Here is a 17,440-nt window from a genome sequence, read left to right as displayed (position 1 = left end):
GATAATGGAAGAACCATAACTAACTGCTAACTATATCTATATCTATCTATACTCATACACACACACCATTTTGAGTTGCACTAAGTGGTTAGGCTGCTAAATTTCATTTAGAAAGGAAAAAAAGAATTTTGAAAAGCCTGGCCTGAATTAGACACTTCAGATATGTGTCCATCTTTATTTTTACAACTGGTAACTATCAGCATCTTCTGGTAATTATCTGCACACACATACAGTATATACACACATTACAGTTGCTTAATATACCATATTTTTCGTTCTATAAGATGCACTTTTTCCCTCCTAAAAAGTAAGGGGAAATGTGTGTGCGTCTTATGGAGCAAATGCAGGATGCGCGGCTATCCCAGAAGCCAGAACAGCAAGAGGGATCACTGTGCAGTGATCTCTCTTGCTGTTCTGGCTTCTGGGATAGCCGCGCGAAGCCTCTTCAGGGCAGGGGGAGCATTATGGCTCCATTTGTTTATGTGAAGGCATAAAAGAAGAGAAGGAGCTATGCCAAAAGAGAAACGTACATGAAGAAAACAGCCATTTCAGCCACCAGAGCAAGGTGTCTCATATTTGACAGTCAGCTATATACTATTTCCCTTTATCTTCTTTTATCCAGAGATAGGAAAACAGCTAACCAGGATTGCATCAGAGGCACCATTTTTTTGTTCCCAGCATCTGGCTAGCTGGAGGCCCAGCCTGGGATGGGGGGCATGTATCTCCAGAAGGGACTCACACGGGGAACCACGATAGCAATAGCTTCTCTGCTCCATTTCACACATTTGATAAGTAACTGTCCTGCAACGCTCAGTTGTCCTGTTGCAAGACAACAGGGTCAGAAAGAATATAGCAGAATAAAGAATAGACTTCAGGCCCTGCGACCAGGTTTTCACACCACAGTGGTGCATGGATATAGGATCTCTCTCTGTGATACGCTTGACCACCATGATTGCTGCTGATGCCATTGCAGCACGGAATCGCAGCCATGCAGGGTGGTTTTCTAAAAAAGGTTGGTATGAACCTACCTTAGAATGGGTCAACCTCACGGAATGCTTAGCCCAATTCTGCACATTTTCCATAGTTGGCGGCAGGCATAATTCTTAACTGGAGATGCCAATAATTCAACTAAACCCAGACATACAGAACTCAAAGTGCTGAAATGGTGTTGGTAGGTGGTCTCCCTTCTGTCTGGATCTAGACCTGCTTAGCTTCAATGAGGTGACTGCATCATGTGCCCTTATAACAAAGCCCTGGCTCTTTGTGCTCTACCACAGAGCTTCAGCAAGGAGCCACATCCTGATACAATTGAACTATGTAGGTGGCTTGCATTCAGATGTCTCACAAAATGCTGAACAAACTACAGCGAGTCAGTGTTCAGAAGCCAGTGCAATGCTTGAATAAAAAGCCTGTGCGCCTCTCACATTCCTGAACAAGCTATCATTGGACTTGAGGATTTTGCTATCATCCTTTATTATAGATTACCTGAGAATACCTCCACCTATGGCACTTGATGCTGGCTGGTTTAGGCAAACTAGGTACAACATCTTTCAGCTGGTCTAGGATCAACTGCTGAACCTTTTCCTTGTCTGACTCCAAGTGGCTAGTTCCAAAGGGAACGCTGGTGTGAACAACAACAGATGGAGCGACATCAGGTGATTCTGCAAGTGACACAAAGAAATATATATATTATTTGGCGTACAAATAATTATGTTCAAGATTCAGCACTGTTTTGTACCTTAAACACAGCTTCAATTGGAATCCAAAAGCAACTAACGGCATAGTAGCTCCCTAAGAGTTAAGATGGATAGCACAAAGTAAGCATTATAATCTGTTTTCTCTCTGAACAACATTTAATTCAGGGGTGGGGAACCTTTTTCAGCCTGAAGACTGCATCCCCTTCTGAGGGCCACATGCCAGAGGGAATAAATGTATTTTTTACTTTTGTACAATGGGCTAGTATCTTTACATATTCACAAGCCCCTCTCTGTCATCTATCTGCGCAAGCAGGAGACATTATTGGAGTTCAAGGACACAATATCTAAACACTAAAGTTGTGGCTTGGGGACAGGGGGTATAGCTTAGAGAGAGAGTGGGACCATATAGAGAGGAATGTACCACCTAGTAACTAAAGTATATAAAAGCTAAAAAGTAAATGACCCCTGGATGGTTAAGTCCAGTCAAAGGTGACTATGGGGTTGCAGTGCTCATCTCGCTTTCAGGCCGAGGGAGCCAGTGTTTGTCCACAGACAGCTTTCCGGGTCACGTGGCCAGCATGACTAAACCACTTCTGGTACAACGGAACATTGTGACGTAAGCCAGAGCATACAGAAACACCGTTTCCCTTCCTGCCGCAGCAGTACCTATTTATCTACTTGCACTGGCGTGCTTTCAAACTGCTAGGTTGGCAGGAGCTGGGACAGAGCAACGGGAGCTCACCCCGTCGTGGGGATTCGGACCGCTGACCTTCTGATTGGCAAGCCGAAGAGGCTCAGCACTAGGCACACAGTGTGCCAAGGATGCAGAACCTGTGGTCCTCCAGATGTTGCTGAACTCCATTTCCCATCAACCCCACCTAATATGATCAATGGTCAGTGATGAAGGAAGTTGTAGTCCAGCAATATGTTGTAGTAGGTAAAGGGTTAGACTAGGACCAGGGCGTTCCAGGTTTAAATGCCTACTCAGCCACAAAGCTCATTGGTAAACACTTGTACTGGTCGTATTCTCTTCACTTAACCTATTTTCCAGAGTTGGCGTGAGGCTAAAACAGGTTAGCGGACAGCCATGTGCACCACACTGAGTTGCTTGGAGAAATAATTGTAGTAAGACAATAAATCAAAGTGTGTTGCCACCAGTGAGACGGTGGTAGATCCTGCTGCCTGGTCCTGTCAGCTGCTTTCTCCCTTCCCTCACTATTCAGACAAACCATGTCCCTACTAACCAGATTGGGTGAATGCATTAGCAGGATGAATTAGGGATGTTTTACAGTGGAAAATTTAATGCCATGAATCTGATTGCAAGGTGGCAACCCTGAGATACTTCCAGGGGTAGAGGCAGTTCTTACTAGACCTCCTTTAAGTCTCTGTCTAGCTTCAGATATTCTTTCTTTCTTACATCTTTTGCAGGTCACACCTAACCCCCCCAAGCCACCTGAGGCTGCTTTGGGCCTAACTTTGTGCAATGTGTAAATGATTTATCTGCCAACACAAGCTCTTCTCAGCTTGTCCCCAAAGGGGTGCTGTGAGGGTTGTGTTGCCCAGGAGCAATGAACCACAGAGGAGATGGGAAGCTTCCTAGTAAAAGTAGAGAGGGACGCTGTGCTCACTCAGCAATAAGAAACGGCAACCGAGAAGCTGTTTTTTGTTGGGATGGCAGCAGAGAACTGTGTGTGACTGAGGCTGAAACCCAAACTGCAATGGATTTAACGCTGAGGTTACTGGAGCAAGATCGTTCTTAAAATTAAGGGTTATTCTTAGAAGCTGACATTCGAAAACACACGAAGCGAAATCGGATTCTGAAGGTGACGGGCTATGTTTTTATGGGGGCGGGGGGGAATCACAGTTAAGTTCCATGAAAAAGGTGGTGTGGTGAAATGCAGAAGCTGAACAAAACTAAAAGTGATACAATAGGAGTGCATCTTCCTGTATTTTGCGTATTTGCTGCTCTTCCTACACTTTGCTCAGCATGTGCCTCATCTGATTTCAGGCACAGAACTCATTTATCACTCAGAAATGTCAAACATGCTTGTGTTTGGAGCCAAAATGTAAACAGGGCTCAAGCACTTGGTACAGCCCCAGTTCTGTTGCGTATGACCACCAGGATAGTCTCGAAACAAACCTAAAAAACTTGTTACCGCTCAAAGCCTAGGGGAGGATTATTTATTGGGAACTAGAAGCTTGCTACGGTGAAGTATCACTGCCCACTCCAAAAAGATGGCCGATACCTCATAGAAAATAAACAAATAGCAGTGGCGAGTCTAACTCAGAGAAACAAGATATCACGACAGTGAGGAAAGAGAGGGAGAGAAAGAGAGAGTGGCCAATAAGAAGAAAGTACCATATTTGTGATTTTAGCTATAGGAAGGATCTTTGTACCAATGGCCCTCCGGCTTATTGCCAACTACCATCCATTCACTCATTATTGCCAACTAAGGAATGAATCAGTAACATTCTAGGAACTGGACTAACACAACTAAATTTGGTTAGATGCTTCCAAAACAAGTTAGGGAGCAATCGTAACCCTACCTACCTGGGAATAAGCCCCACTTAACTCAATAGGACTTACTACTCAGTTAGGATTGCCAACTACATGCAAAGGCATTTGGGTCATATTGATGCTCCTGTTCATCCTTCTCTCCCACTGTGTCTTTTTTCATGACTCTCCTGCATATGTTTATAGGCATACATTTCCTGCTTTGTCTCCTGTTAATTTGATTCTTTCCCTTTTCTTGACTGAATTATCTGGAGCTATTTCTTCTTCTTTCGCATGGTGTACCTGCACTCCAGTGGAGGAACATTATGATTTGAGGTGTATGAGTTGATTGGTTTCTGCTGTAATTATTGATTGTTATTGTATGCTAATGTTTTATTGTTGTAGATGGCTAGAGAACATTGCTATGGGGAAACAGATAAATATTGCAAAAAAGAAAAAAAAAAGTCTGCTCTTCCTTTCCTCCTTTTCCTTCAGCAGTTACCATATTCACCCCATGGGCTGTGAGCAGTAGATATCTTTGATGTTTTCCAGCTCTGCTGTATCCATGCTAGGCTGTTTCCCCACACCCCTCTTCTTGGTATAGTTAAAATGGAAGAGAATAAGGCATTCTTTTTTCCCTTTTGCTTTTAAAAAGAGTCCTTTCATCCCTTCTTCAGAAGGCAGAAAATAACCTAAGGAGAAAAACTGCAGTTGATCCCCCAATTTCTGATGCAAATTATTCAGAGTGTTAGAGATTTTGCAGAAGTCTTTCCCCTGTAACTATCAAACAAACAGCCCTTTCACTGCATTTATAGTCGTCTTTCTGCCAGGGGACCATCATACTACTTGCATTCTGCATAGAGGAAAGTTCTTGGGATAATGAAGCCTCATGAAGATTTTGCACTGGACTGTTCTAAGTATTTTTGCTGGTACCCCTGCCACCCGCTTCCCTCCCAGCCCATAGCGTCCTTATCCCTTTGCCTTTCTATCTAGTCAATTCCTTAAACTAGACCTGCTCGAGACAGTTTTCTCAGTTTGCACCCTGGCTTGCAGGTGATTATTCCACATGAACCTTCCTGTGGATCTGTTTCAAGAGCTCCATTGCAATTCTGATCCCAGTCCTACTAGAGCTCACCTTTCAAATAATTGACAGCCTATGGGACCGATGCTGGTGGAAAGGCAAACAGAAATAAGCAAGTCAGAATTTGCTTAGGAAATAACACCAGAACATGCTGAGTCACTATATGGAAATATATTTCAATGTGCTGTGGCTCCTCGCTCCATACACAATGACACTGGGAAAAGTCAACTTTGTTGACTTCCAGCACATAAAAAGGACTTCTCCAATCTGGCTGTCTCAACTCCATAATACAGCTGGAGAGGTGGAGCCTGTAGTGCCTGGGTGCTACTCTGTCCTCAAAGCTGCTGTCATCACGAATATTGGCAACAGAGTTTTAGGTTGTCCCTAAAACAATCACCTGTTAGCTTGTATTGACTGCTGCTTGCATAGCCAACATGGGCAAGAAGACTGCAAACCCTTTTGTGACAGTTTACAAATACTGTCACTTGATTCTAACCAGAAATCCCTCTGGTCAGAAGTCCAGGGTGTATTTAGTAGGGTTGTAGCATTTGGTTAATTAATTGTTTCAGTTGGTATATTCATGTTTTAACTGGCTAGAAACTTGCTACCCGATGAATTGGGAGGCTGATATTTTAAAATAACTTACAAAAAACTGTTGGTATTAGCTGCTATCTTAGTAGAAAAATTCCCTCTTGAGCAAAGGATATGTTTTTTTCTACGTGGCTTCTGCTGTGACAAATGCTTGAATTGTCCAAAAACAAAACATGTTTTCTATTCTATGATTTGTTTTATTCACACGAAAAACCATGCAGCTTTGATCAATCAACTAACTATTCAGCTAAAACTCATATAGTTAATCAGCTAGGGTTTATCATTTTTATTGTGTTGTATTTAGGACTCATGTGATGAAATAAAAAAAGCAAAGAGACAGGTCAAATAAATTTGAAGAAAGATACAAGGCAAAACAACAACAACAACAAGTTGGTTTCCCAAAAGTTCTGATTCTAGCACTTTTGTAGCTACACTGACTGTTTTCAAACCATCCCATTCAAAAATTATGAATATGATATTATGTAATGGGGGCTATGAATCTTAAGTTAGGGAAAAAATATATTAGCACTGTTGATGTCATACATCTTAAAATATTAATTGCTTTCCATTTTCATTTTATCAGCTGAAACACAGAAGGATTACAGCACATCAATGAAATCATTTAATCTAATCTCAGTTGAACAGTATTTTTGTTCTGCGCTAATTCGCATTTACAGGTGAACCCACCTAATTTACACTTTCTGAAACAATACATGAACCAAACAAAACATGCCTATTTCTTTAAAATTCTCCAAATTTTCAAGTGCAGTTCTTTGCAGCAGTGATGTGTACTTAACAATGTACATATTAGTGAAAATGATATAAAAAAAGGTTACAGTGGTTCCATGGTTGTCAAACTCCTTGGAACTCAGACGTTCTGGCTCCCAAACATTCGAAACCCAGAAGTGACTTTTCCAGTCCAACGGGGCTTCCAATTGGCTTCCTGCAGCCAATCGGAAGCCACTATTTGGAAGTCAAACGGACTTCCGGAACGGATTTTGTTTGACTTCCAAGGTACGACTGTATCTTAGGGAATTTATATTATATTTGCTTTGCAAATATGGCAGTACTGAATTAAAAATGTGTATATTATGAGAAACTTGCATTAAATGCTGAATTTTCATGAACACCTTTTTGGAAAATTGCAAACTGATCTGGAAATGTAGAGAACTGAAGGCTAGAAAAATGGGGAACTGGGATAAACTGAAAGTGATAACATAGCTAACAAGTAGCTATGTTATTGCTACTTGTTTCTGATAAAAGAAGGACTTTGGGATGGACAGATATGGATATTGCATGCTTTCCCACATATTTTCAAGAAACAATTTTGTTCACATGTATTTTGCCTATGGGAAAATGGATTTTTTTAAAAAAGAATTAAAGAAAAATAAGGAGTTTAAGATAACTAACTGCCAGAAAGGGGTCTGGGAGTATCACGATAAACAAAAGTTCATGTTAAAGAGACATTAAATGTTTAAGAAGTTATAGTGATTTAACTTTTTAATCTTAATGATTAAAAGTGCTCATGACATCCATGAAGTTTGAAGGAAAGAAGTATCAGTGAAAATGGTTCTACAGTATTCTTAGCTAAACTACAAACCTGAGCTCAGTAATGTCTTAGCTATCTTAGCAGATTGTAAATCATGAAGAATTAAAGGTTTTGCTTGAGTAAATGTCTCTCTTAATACACTTCACAACGTGAGAACTTTTCCCGTGGAGACTGGAGAAGGTAGAAATTATACATAGTCTATGAAAGTGGGAAACAATACAGCAATTCAGGAAGGTTTTAGAAAGTGGTGAGGTCTGAAAACAACAGTTTAAAGTCAAGCAGGCATGGATGCCTGGTCTGTTCAACCAAGAAACTTCTTTTTGCAAAATTTGCTACTGTGTTTGCCAGCTACCTTTTCATTTACATTACAGTATTTCTTACACATGCCGTTTACCTTCCTGCCGGAGCGGTACCTATTTATCTACTTGCACTTTGACATGCTTCCGAACTGCTAGGTGGGCAGGAGCAGGGACTGAGCAACGGGAGCTCACCCCATCACGGGGATTCGAACCGCCAACCTTCTGATCAGCAAGTCCTAGGCTCTGTGGTTTAACCCACAGCGCCACCCGCGTCCCACACATGTGAAATAGGGAAGGAATAAACCACTGACAGCCAATGCGGCATTTTCCAGGTGCTGTGGGACTCTTATTCCCATCAGCCCAAGTTAGCATTAGACAACGGTCAGGGATGATGCAGCTTCTGAAGGGCACCACATACCATACCCCCATAAATAAGTGTCTCTGCTCTTATTCATTTTTTAGTTAACCCCACAGAAAGCCACAGAATTAGAATAATTCTGCTGTTGTTTTAAAATGCTGTTTTGACAAGTTATCAAGCAAGTTCTCACAGAAACTGACATTTCTTATAATAAAAAAAGAAAGCTCTAAAATCTTTGATTTTTCTTTAATATAAAAAACACAAACAAACTGTATTTGCCCAAGTATAATCGCATTCTGTGCAAATTGAATCGGTGATTGTTACCCAGTTCTGAACTTAAAAAAGGATTTGATGCCAAAAGTCCCTACCACAATCAACACTTTTGTTCACGGTCTCCACAGGGATACAGAGAACAGAATGTGCTGAGAAACTAAACCACATTTGCTTTTAGAAGTGGTAGTTCCTCTCGTTTGTGAATGAAGTGGTATTTCTAGGGCAAACTGAGGAAGCATGTGCTAGTTTCCATATGCATCTCTGCCCCGTGGTTCATAGTGTTTTATTTTATTGATGTGTAAGTGAGAGAAAAAAGGAGAACAGTATGACTATAAAAAACCCCTTTTTAAAAGAACCATAGGTATTTGTTTCAGGCCTGGTTGAGATAGTCAGTCCATACGATGACCTAGAATCAGAGCTTGGTCACTTTGTGAAAGGTCGATATAAAAATGTTGGGTGTAAACATGCAAATAAATCAATAATCTCCCTTTAAAGCCATCTGAACTCACGTGAGAGGCGGGAGGTTGCATGTAATGTATGTGCAATGTGCCTAACCCTTCTCCCTCCCAAAACAGCCCTTCCCCCAACACCATAATTTATGTGATCCTGGGCAATTAGGTTTCTCAAGTCTCATCCTTATTCTCACCATATGAATGCTGTTGCCCAAGGGCAAAATGACCAAACCACATCCTCAGGTTTCCTTTAAAAAGATATTTCAGTTAGCCACTTGATTTTATGGTACAGTAGACATTTTATGGTATGGTGTGCACATAGCATATGTTCAGTACTTTTAAGTGGTAAGAGGCAACACTGTCTTTTAGTGTAAATAGAATCCGCTGTGCCACGCATGTTTTGCCCTGAAATATTGCTAAAACAACGGCAATTAGTCTGCCTACTGAAGCGGGGTTTGTGCTCACTATTTTTTAAATGTTGCATTTGTGTCCTGATCTAACGATCCGTTCCAGGTGCGCAAATTCTGACGCATGCCATTCCTTGCAATGGTTTTGCCATTCGTGTCCTGTTTAATGGGAAGTTAAGACTTGCTTATTCAGGAAGATCGCTGGCTTGCCTTTTCTTTTTTTAGTTTTAATTAATACTGCTTATTTTGTTGTGTTTTTTTAATCTTGTTTTATTTTACAGGATCGATTTAGCTCAATCAGCAAAATCTCTAAGTGGTTTACATAAAATGCACATTAAAATTACCAATAAAGTCAGATGCTAAAGAAAGTTAGTCTGAACTTTTTCAAAATAAACCCAGCATGTTAAAATACATATCAAATGTGTAAGTCTAGGTAAGCTTGCATAAACAAAAACGTTTTTAGCAGGCATCAAAAGCAGTAGTCTCAATGGGCAGGGAGTTCCACAGTGTAGGTGCTGCCATGGTGAAGGACTGATTCCTTGCAAGTGCTGAACGAATATTATGTGGCACTTTGTATTTTATAAGCTATTAGCTTTCACAGTCCAGTGTGCTGAGACTGCACGATTAGAATTTTTGAAATAAATAAGAAAGCATTTGTATAAGAGGTTAGCCTCCAGTGCAATTTATTTTAATTATATAGAGAGAATGGCAGGAAAAAATGCCATTTCTGACTACTCCCCTTTCCTTCTACCTAAAGAACAAAGCAGAGGTCTCCAACCCAGTGCCCATGGGCACCATTGGGCAAGTTCCCTAGACCCCGAGTGTTCATTTAAAAAATAAATAAAATCTCTAACTCTCCTATAAAGAAAGCTGCAGGACAAATATGTGAGAAACTTTTATGCCATTTTCTGTGAAATGAGACTGGTGGTGTGGCTACCTTGTATATTTTTTCTAGTGCTTAGGAATGAGCTCTCTCTCTCTCTCTCTCTCTGTGTGTGTGTGTGTGTGTGTTTGTGTGTGTGTGTGTGTGTGTGAGTGAGAGAAAGAGAGAGAGAGAGAGATCTCCATAATCAGGACCAGTAGGACATAGCTAACTTCCCATGGAAAGCATAAGGATGTCAGGGGTGCCCGTCTCTCTAATTCTGAATTATGCCATGCTCCCTGTGGCAGCCATTTTGTAATATGCCATGCCTCCTCCATGGTAGCCATTTTGTGACTGGCACTTCCAGCCCTCTTTCAGAATTTGAAATGCTCCCCAAAGGGCTGGCAACCCCTGAATTAAAGTCTGAATGGCAATCTGGAAGGGAAAATGACACACACAAATAGACATCTAATGACAAGCAGAGTGAGAAGAAAAAAACCTGGAAAGTAGGTAATCCGTTATTTGAGCGGACTGGGTGCCTCTAAAATATCTATCGAGAAAAATCATTTTGGATTTAATAAGATGTATCTAGCTATGAATAATGAATAAAAATAAATTCCTTCGAATCTAAAAATAAACTTGGAATTTCCTCTGAAATGTCAGTACTGACGTTAATGTACTACTTTGCAAACGGATGGGCTGTTCTTGGTTTTTCTATTAAAAATTCACATGGCTTGTCGAGTTTCTTCTATTCCTCCTGGAATCGCCTTAATGTATAGAGCACATATCAGAGGGAGTCCTGCAAAGAGAATGCTGGATAACCTATTCCGTCTTTCGTTATCTTCGTGAATAATTTCTTAGTGGCCTTGAAAGGAGCTACAAAAGGGGCTATAAAGCAAACCGATAAAGCAAAAAGGAGTCAAATGTATTGGTGGAGTGACCTGCTGAGGGAGGCAAAGTAAATAAAGGCCTTTTTGCAACAGGAGGAGGAGAAGAAACTGTATATGCGGAGGCTAGAGCAAGCTTGAAAAAGCTGAAAACGTTTTCCTGCAAATTTCTTAACTGGAAAGCAAGCCACAAGAGAGGCAGTATGCAGCATGTCTAGTGGTTAAGGATGATGATCACTGTAGTTCAGTAACTTCTGGAGGGCCACAGGTTCCCCATCCCTGATCTACTGAGTCTCACCAGGCGAGAATGAGCCTTGCAAGGAACACTGTTTTCTGCTCTGTCTGATGCATATTGGCATGACACAACTGGCACCATGTCAAGAAGCCTACACGAAGCTTGTAGACAGGACAAAGAAGAATGACACCGTCTGTCTGCACCCTATGGCTTGCTTCTTCTTTTGGCAAAGCCCACTCTTTGTGGGTTTCGTGCACCAGAGTTGGCCAAACATGTTATGCACTGAGGACTGAGAACAATGTGTATGAGTTCAGTTTTAAGCACTTATTTATGATCTTGTACTTATCTTCCTTCCAATGGGAGCACAGGGCAGCTAACATGCCTGTGCATGTGAAGCATCTATAATATCTACGCAATGACTTGTGAGCATTATAGTTTTGATGAATCTATATCTATCTATCTATCTATCATCTATCTATCTATCTATCTATCTATCTATCTATCTATCTATCTATCATCTATCTATCTATCTATCTATCTATCATCTATCTATCTATCTATCTATCTATCTATCTATCTATCATCTATCTATCTATCTATCTATCATCTATCTATCTAATCTATCAATCTATCAATCTAATCTATCATCTATCTATCTATCATCTATCTATCTATCTATCAATCATCTATCTATCTATCTATCTATCTATCTATCTATCTATCATCTATCTATCATCTATCATCTATCTATCATTTATCATCTATCTATTTATCATCTATCTATCTATCTATCTATCTATCTATCTATCATCTATCTATTTATCATCTATCATCTCTCTCATCTATCTATCTAATCTATCTATCTATCTATCTATCTATCTATCTATCTATCATCTATCTATCTATCTATCATCTATCTCTATCATCTATCTATCTATCTATCTATCTATCTATCTATCTATCATCTATCTATCTATCTATCTATCTATCTATCTATCTATCTATCATCTATCTATCTATCTATCTATCTATCTATCTATCTATCATCTATCTATCTATCATCTATCTAATCTATCTATCCCTGGCTAGATAGTCTTCATCATAAGCATCCTGGCTTGCAGTAATGTTCATTAAACATGGCAAAAGACGTATTTCCTTAAGGACAAAAATCCCCTTCGCTCTTACTGTTCTTGTTCAGCTATTTCATTGCTATTTTTTAAAATTAAAGAAAACCCAGAGAATATGGAACCATCTCATAAAACCCCTGAGATTAAATAGAGCCCTTGCCATCACAACTATTTCTGTTTTGCTGCTAATAAGCACATTGTCCTACTACTACTTTTCTTGGAACGGAGTTGCAATTTGCAAAATTCAACCGAGTTAACAAGGGGCAACAGAGTACAAAAGAGAAGGAGGACCATATGTCATAATGAGGTCTTGTGGGAAGAAATTCATCTGCAACTGCTGGTCTTCAGCATTTTTTTTTAAAAAAAGCTTATAACAGTTATATAGTTCACTCCCTCTGAGAAAGCTGGTTATCTTAGACAAATTACTGCCAACAAATATTTCTCCCCCACCCCCACCCCCACCCCCATCTCACTCCCAACTCTCAATTTATAAATCTGTGTCATGAAGGATGAGCATGCTTTGATACACTGTGGCTTTCTCTTAATCCACCAGGAGCAGCTGGTTAAATCAGGCTTACATGTATACAGGCACAATGGCATGATATTTCAATCAACGGAGGCTGACATTTAATTCCCCCTTCCCGTCTTGTTTTGTTTATTATTAATTAAACACAATAGAAACAATAATGGAGTTGGCACTTCATTGGGCAATACAAGTTTCCTAACAGGCACCTGCCCATCCCATTACTGTAGCTATTAGCTCCAAATATTTCTCCCCAATGTTCCAGAAGTGGCTAGCTGCTTCTGCTGTGCGTTTTCTCAGTTTGCAGAAGAGAAATATCCATTTGCAGGTGTGGTCTGAATCCAAACTGCACCTGCAAGAACGTTGTCAGGTGGGTGGGGCTGTCCACCTGTCAATGTTGGCCACAGGAGGTGGGCCCTTGCAGGATTATGGTTGATCTGGGCAAGCACAGCTGCCACAATTGCAGGACCCACAAGTTGGCTAATGGCAAGATGGCAATGGATGAGAAAAAGAAGAAGAGAAGATGGGGAAAAGAAGCAACTAGCCAAGCCAGATTCTCTGACAAACCATGCAGAGAATTCAGGTGAAAAGTTACATCTTTCCCCTCTGCTAAAAAAGAGAGATGTCCTTAAATATCAATTCTTAACCTATACTTTAATATAACTAATATATTTTCATGTTTCAGATGTTTTAAATGTGAGAATCCTCACAGCACACATGATTTTGTGCAGAATATAATAGATGGAAGGTTAAAATTCCTCTCCCACATCACAAACATAAACCATAAGCCAACTGGGAGAGCAGAGCAAGATTTGGGGAACAGTCCAAGGGATGCTGATTGAAGTGAAAACTGGGAAGATGCCCTGGGAATTTTATGGAAGGGTACGATATGAATCTCTAAAATAAATAAAACAAAGACAGTATGACTGTTGTTGACAATGAGGACAGATAAAAGTAGTTATTAATAACTGTATTTTTCTGGTTATAAACTGAGGTGTGGGGGTGTTACTGGCTTGTTTTGGTTTTGTCCTTGTTTTTATAATATATTTAGTGCTTTTATCTTGTATTTTTATGCTGTGAACCACCCTGAGATCTACAGATGAAGGGTGGGATACAAATTTATAAATACTACTTCTATATTTTTTTTAAAAAAGTATGTCTTATATATGGTTCTTACACTGTTGGAAGTCAGGGCTTGCCTAATAATAATAATAATAATAATATCCTGCACAACCAAACTAAATCTGTGCAATTTTTATTTAGTGATCTGAGCAGAGAAATGAAGGCTGGGAAATATATAAAGTCATCTATATCTGGGTCTTTACATACATAGACATAGATGCTATGTATATATAACCATCTTTGAATGAAGACCAACTTAAAAAGCCATCTACGAAACAGGCAGGCTGCAACTGAAAGCACATCACTCTAGTACTTCTCATGCTTCATTGCCCTGTGTTCAATATTGGATTTAGGTCAAGGTCCAGATCTTGACCTTCTATGCCCTTGGTGGGCTGCACCTCCCATGGCCTCCTGATATGACCTACATGACAGCTGCATTCATTAGGGATGCTGCAGTTACAGGGACAAGGGTGAAACGGGTAGGAGCAGAGGGCAGCCTTTCCTGGCAGATGGCCCACAGCAGTGCCCTTAAAGAGCAGAGGCTCGAGTGTCTACAGATTCTACCCAATTGGTGCAAATTGCCACTGAACTTGCACCTTTGCAACAGCCCCTCTGCTGAAAGAGCTTGGCATAGTTTCCCCTGAAAGAATACAGTCTTAAGACACAATATGAGGACTGTGTGCCTTGGAAAAAGGCAAGTCTCACTTCATTTTGAGAAGACACCTTTGAAAATATACAATCTAGAGGGACTTCTAAGGAAGGGGTGCTGGAAATAGGACTTCACTTTCAGGGGCCCATGCCACAGATAGATGCCGACAACCATTTGCATATCATTAGAACCTGTGGCAAAATGCAGAATTCTGGAGACTTTAGAGCCAAAGTACACATTAAATGTGTGGTTTGTTAACTGCGTCTTGGAAACTGCAATGCTGGAGCAGCTGAAGTTGGGGGGAAGCACATCCTAACTGCGACAGGAGAAACGAGGTGGAGGGTGGGTGTTAAAACGTTTCTTCCCATGCCACAGTCCTGATGAACATCTCTCCTCCTCCAAAGAAGACATTTGCCTTAGAAGGGGGGGAAATAAAAGTGGCACCCAATGCCTTTTCCACAGCCATTTTCAACAACGTATCCCGAAACACTGACAAAAGCAGCACTTTGGGGGGGGGGGAAGGTCTTCTTGAATAATTTATGGAATTACAGAAATGTCATGGTCCTTCCATGCTAACACCCCCCTCCCAGCACTGCCACAGGACTGGGCTCAGCAGCCATGCCTACACATTTCATTTCTGGAGCCAAGCATACTCAGCGGGGAAGAGTGACGAAGGGTAGTAAAATTCTGGACGGACGGTAGAATAAATTGTGCAAAAATCAAAGCTTTAAACAGCAGAACCAGGGCATTTCTTGGAATAGCCAGGTTTTGATGTTTTCCTTTGTTCTTCCTCTTTCTCTTTTTAACCCATCTCTGACACTGCTTTCATAAAATGCTATAATATAAACCATGTGTCGGGTGATGATGATGATGATTTTTAAAAATCCTTCTTAATTTCATTGTGCATTTTATTACAGGCCAAATGTGACATTACTTTTTTTTTTTTTGTTAATCCCCTACGGCATGGAGTTAAATACTTGCTCTGTTCAGAATAGCAACACTCAATTAAGTCGCTTCTCCCCCCGCCCTTCATGATCTACACCCTCCTTTGTTACTGTGCTTAAAGGGAATAATGGGAGCACTGACCTATATTGCGCTTCTTATTATCAATGGAGATGAAGCGTATGCAGGGATTATCGGAGATGTACCGTACTGCCCAAGGGACATCAATCTGTGTGCCGGCTTCATAAAAAAGGCCCAGAGCGTAACGAGAGGAGTAGCTCACAGATTCCAGTTGCTGCCTTTGACTTTTGTTAATTACTGTGGAAAAGAAAAAAAAAAGACAAATAAAGGAATTAGACAATTACTTTTCTCTCAGAGCATTAAACCTGCAAATAATGCTATAGTTAAGCTGCTTAGACTTTTCCTAAAACAGCACTCATATGTGCCTAGAAATAAAAGGAAGGGGGGTTGCGGGTGGCAGAAGTCATGCGCCGCTGCATAGTTTCAAATGACAGAACACGAATGTAGTCCTGGGTCTTTGTTACTGTCACACAGAGGGTCATCAGACAGTTTTAAGGATACTTAAAGAAGCCACGTTTTATGAAACATGGGATATATCCTTGTGCATAAAATGGAAAAGGTAGATGCGAGCAGAGGTGAGCGGAGGGTGGGGAGGTGATATAAGCCACTTGCACACACAAAAAAAAGGGGGGTGGAGAGCTTTGCCACAACAGAATCTTGAGAACACATTACGGCTAAGAGGAAAGTCCTGCAAGATAAAATCGTATCATCCACAAAATATATGTAATCGGATTACTAGCTAATGGCTATAACGAGGAGAAGAGGAAGAAGAAGAAGAAGAATTACATCTCACAAAGGGTATCATATCACATATTAATACATTTAATTTGGGACATTTCATAACTTACAGTAAATTCTAAAAGCCCACTCAAGAACAGAGACGTGGTACTCCATTCAGAAACCCGTTCCAAAAATGTTATTAGGCAAATAGGAATCCATTTCCTCCCAAGGAATAAAACTCAAAGGAAGTCCCAAGAGGCCGTGTCCCTGAGTGTACTTTCAAATTTTTGTTATTATTGCTATTACATTTCTACCCCACCTTCCCTTCAAGGACCTCAAGGTGGCATATGTGGTTCTCTATTATATCCTCACAACAATCCTGTGGGGTAGGTTAGGATGCGCGATAGTGGCTGGCCCAAGGTTGCCCAACGGCTGAGTGGGCTTTCGAACCTGGGTTTCCCCAGTCCTACTCTGACACTGACCACTACAACACCGTGTGTTAACCGTGAGGACCCTACATTATTATTCATGCCCTAAGAACTAATTTCAGATTTGCTGGTAGAAGTACAGTGGTACCTCAGGTTACAGACGCTTCAGGTTACAGATGCTTCAGTTTACAGACTCCAGAAATAGTACTATTTCTGGGTTAGCGGAGTCTGTAACCTGAAGCGTCTGTAACCCGAGGTACCACTGTATCCCCCTGCTGTGGTGGGCCGCTGTGGTGGTCTGGGCTGGTGACCTTGTCCTCTTATTATAATGCAGACATAAATTCAAGAATGTGAGTCTTATTTTAGTCTCTTTCTCTTTAAAAGTAGTCAAGGAGAATACTTCCAAGCTTCCATAATAAATAACAATACATACGTAATATTGTACTCAGTAGAATTACCCGCATAGATAGATTTCCTTTGCGTGCAAAAAATTACCAGAAAGTCATGCAACCACACGTGTGCATCTGCATGTTTGGAATTTAGAACAAGGACTCCAGAAAATATCAATCTTAAACACCAAATAATCTTTTCATTACTAATCAGCAACATTCTTGACAATGCAGACTCAGTTCTTGGTGACCTCTAGATCTGGGAGTTCATGAG

At 40.6% G+C, this 17,440-nt stretch overlaps 1 protein-coding gene across 3 annotated transcripts in view; it reads right to left on the bottom strand.

Annotated features, from left to right (window-relative positions):
* The window catches only part of RNLS (renalase, FAD dependent amine oxidase), a 101,163-nt gene that overhangs the window by 17,702 nt on the left and 66,021 nt on the right, over positions 1-17,440 (bottom strand). For all 3 annotated transcript variants that reach the window (XM_081913040.1, XM_081913038.1, XM_081913039.1), the window contains exons 5-6: positions 15,693-15,866; positions 1,486-1,661 (exon numbers count right to left, since the gene is read on the bottom strand). In XM_081913040.1, the coding sequence (XP_081769166.1) occupies positions 1,486-1,661; positions 15,693-15,866 (350 nt within the window). The remainder of the gene's footprint in view (positions 1-1,485; positions 1,662-15,692; positions 15,867-17,440) is intronic.

The sequence above is a fragment of the Podarcis melisellensis genome, assembly GCF_964234715.1.
Source record: "Podarcis melisellensis genome assembly, chromosome: 5".
In the NCBI taxonomy this organism is placed as follows: domain Eukaryota; kingdom Metazoa; phylum Chordata; class Lepidosauria; order Squamata; family Lacertidae; genus Podarcis; species Podarcis melisellensis.
Note: the sequence above shows the minus strand (reverse complement) of the source record. Positions and strands in the feature narration are given on the sequence as shown.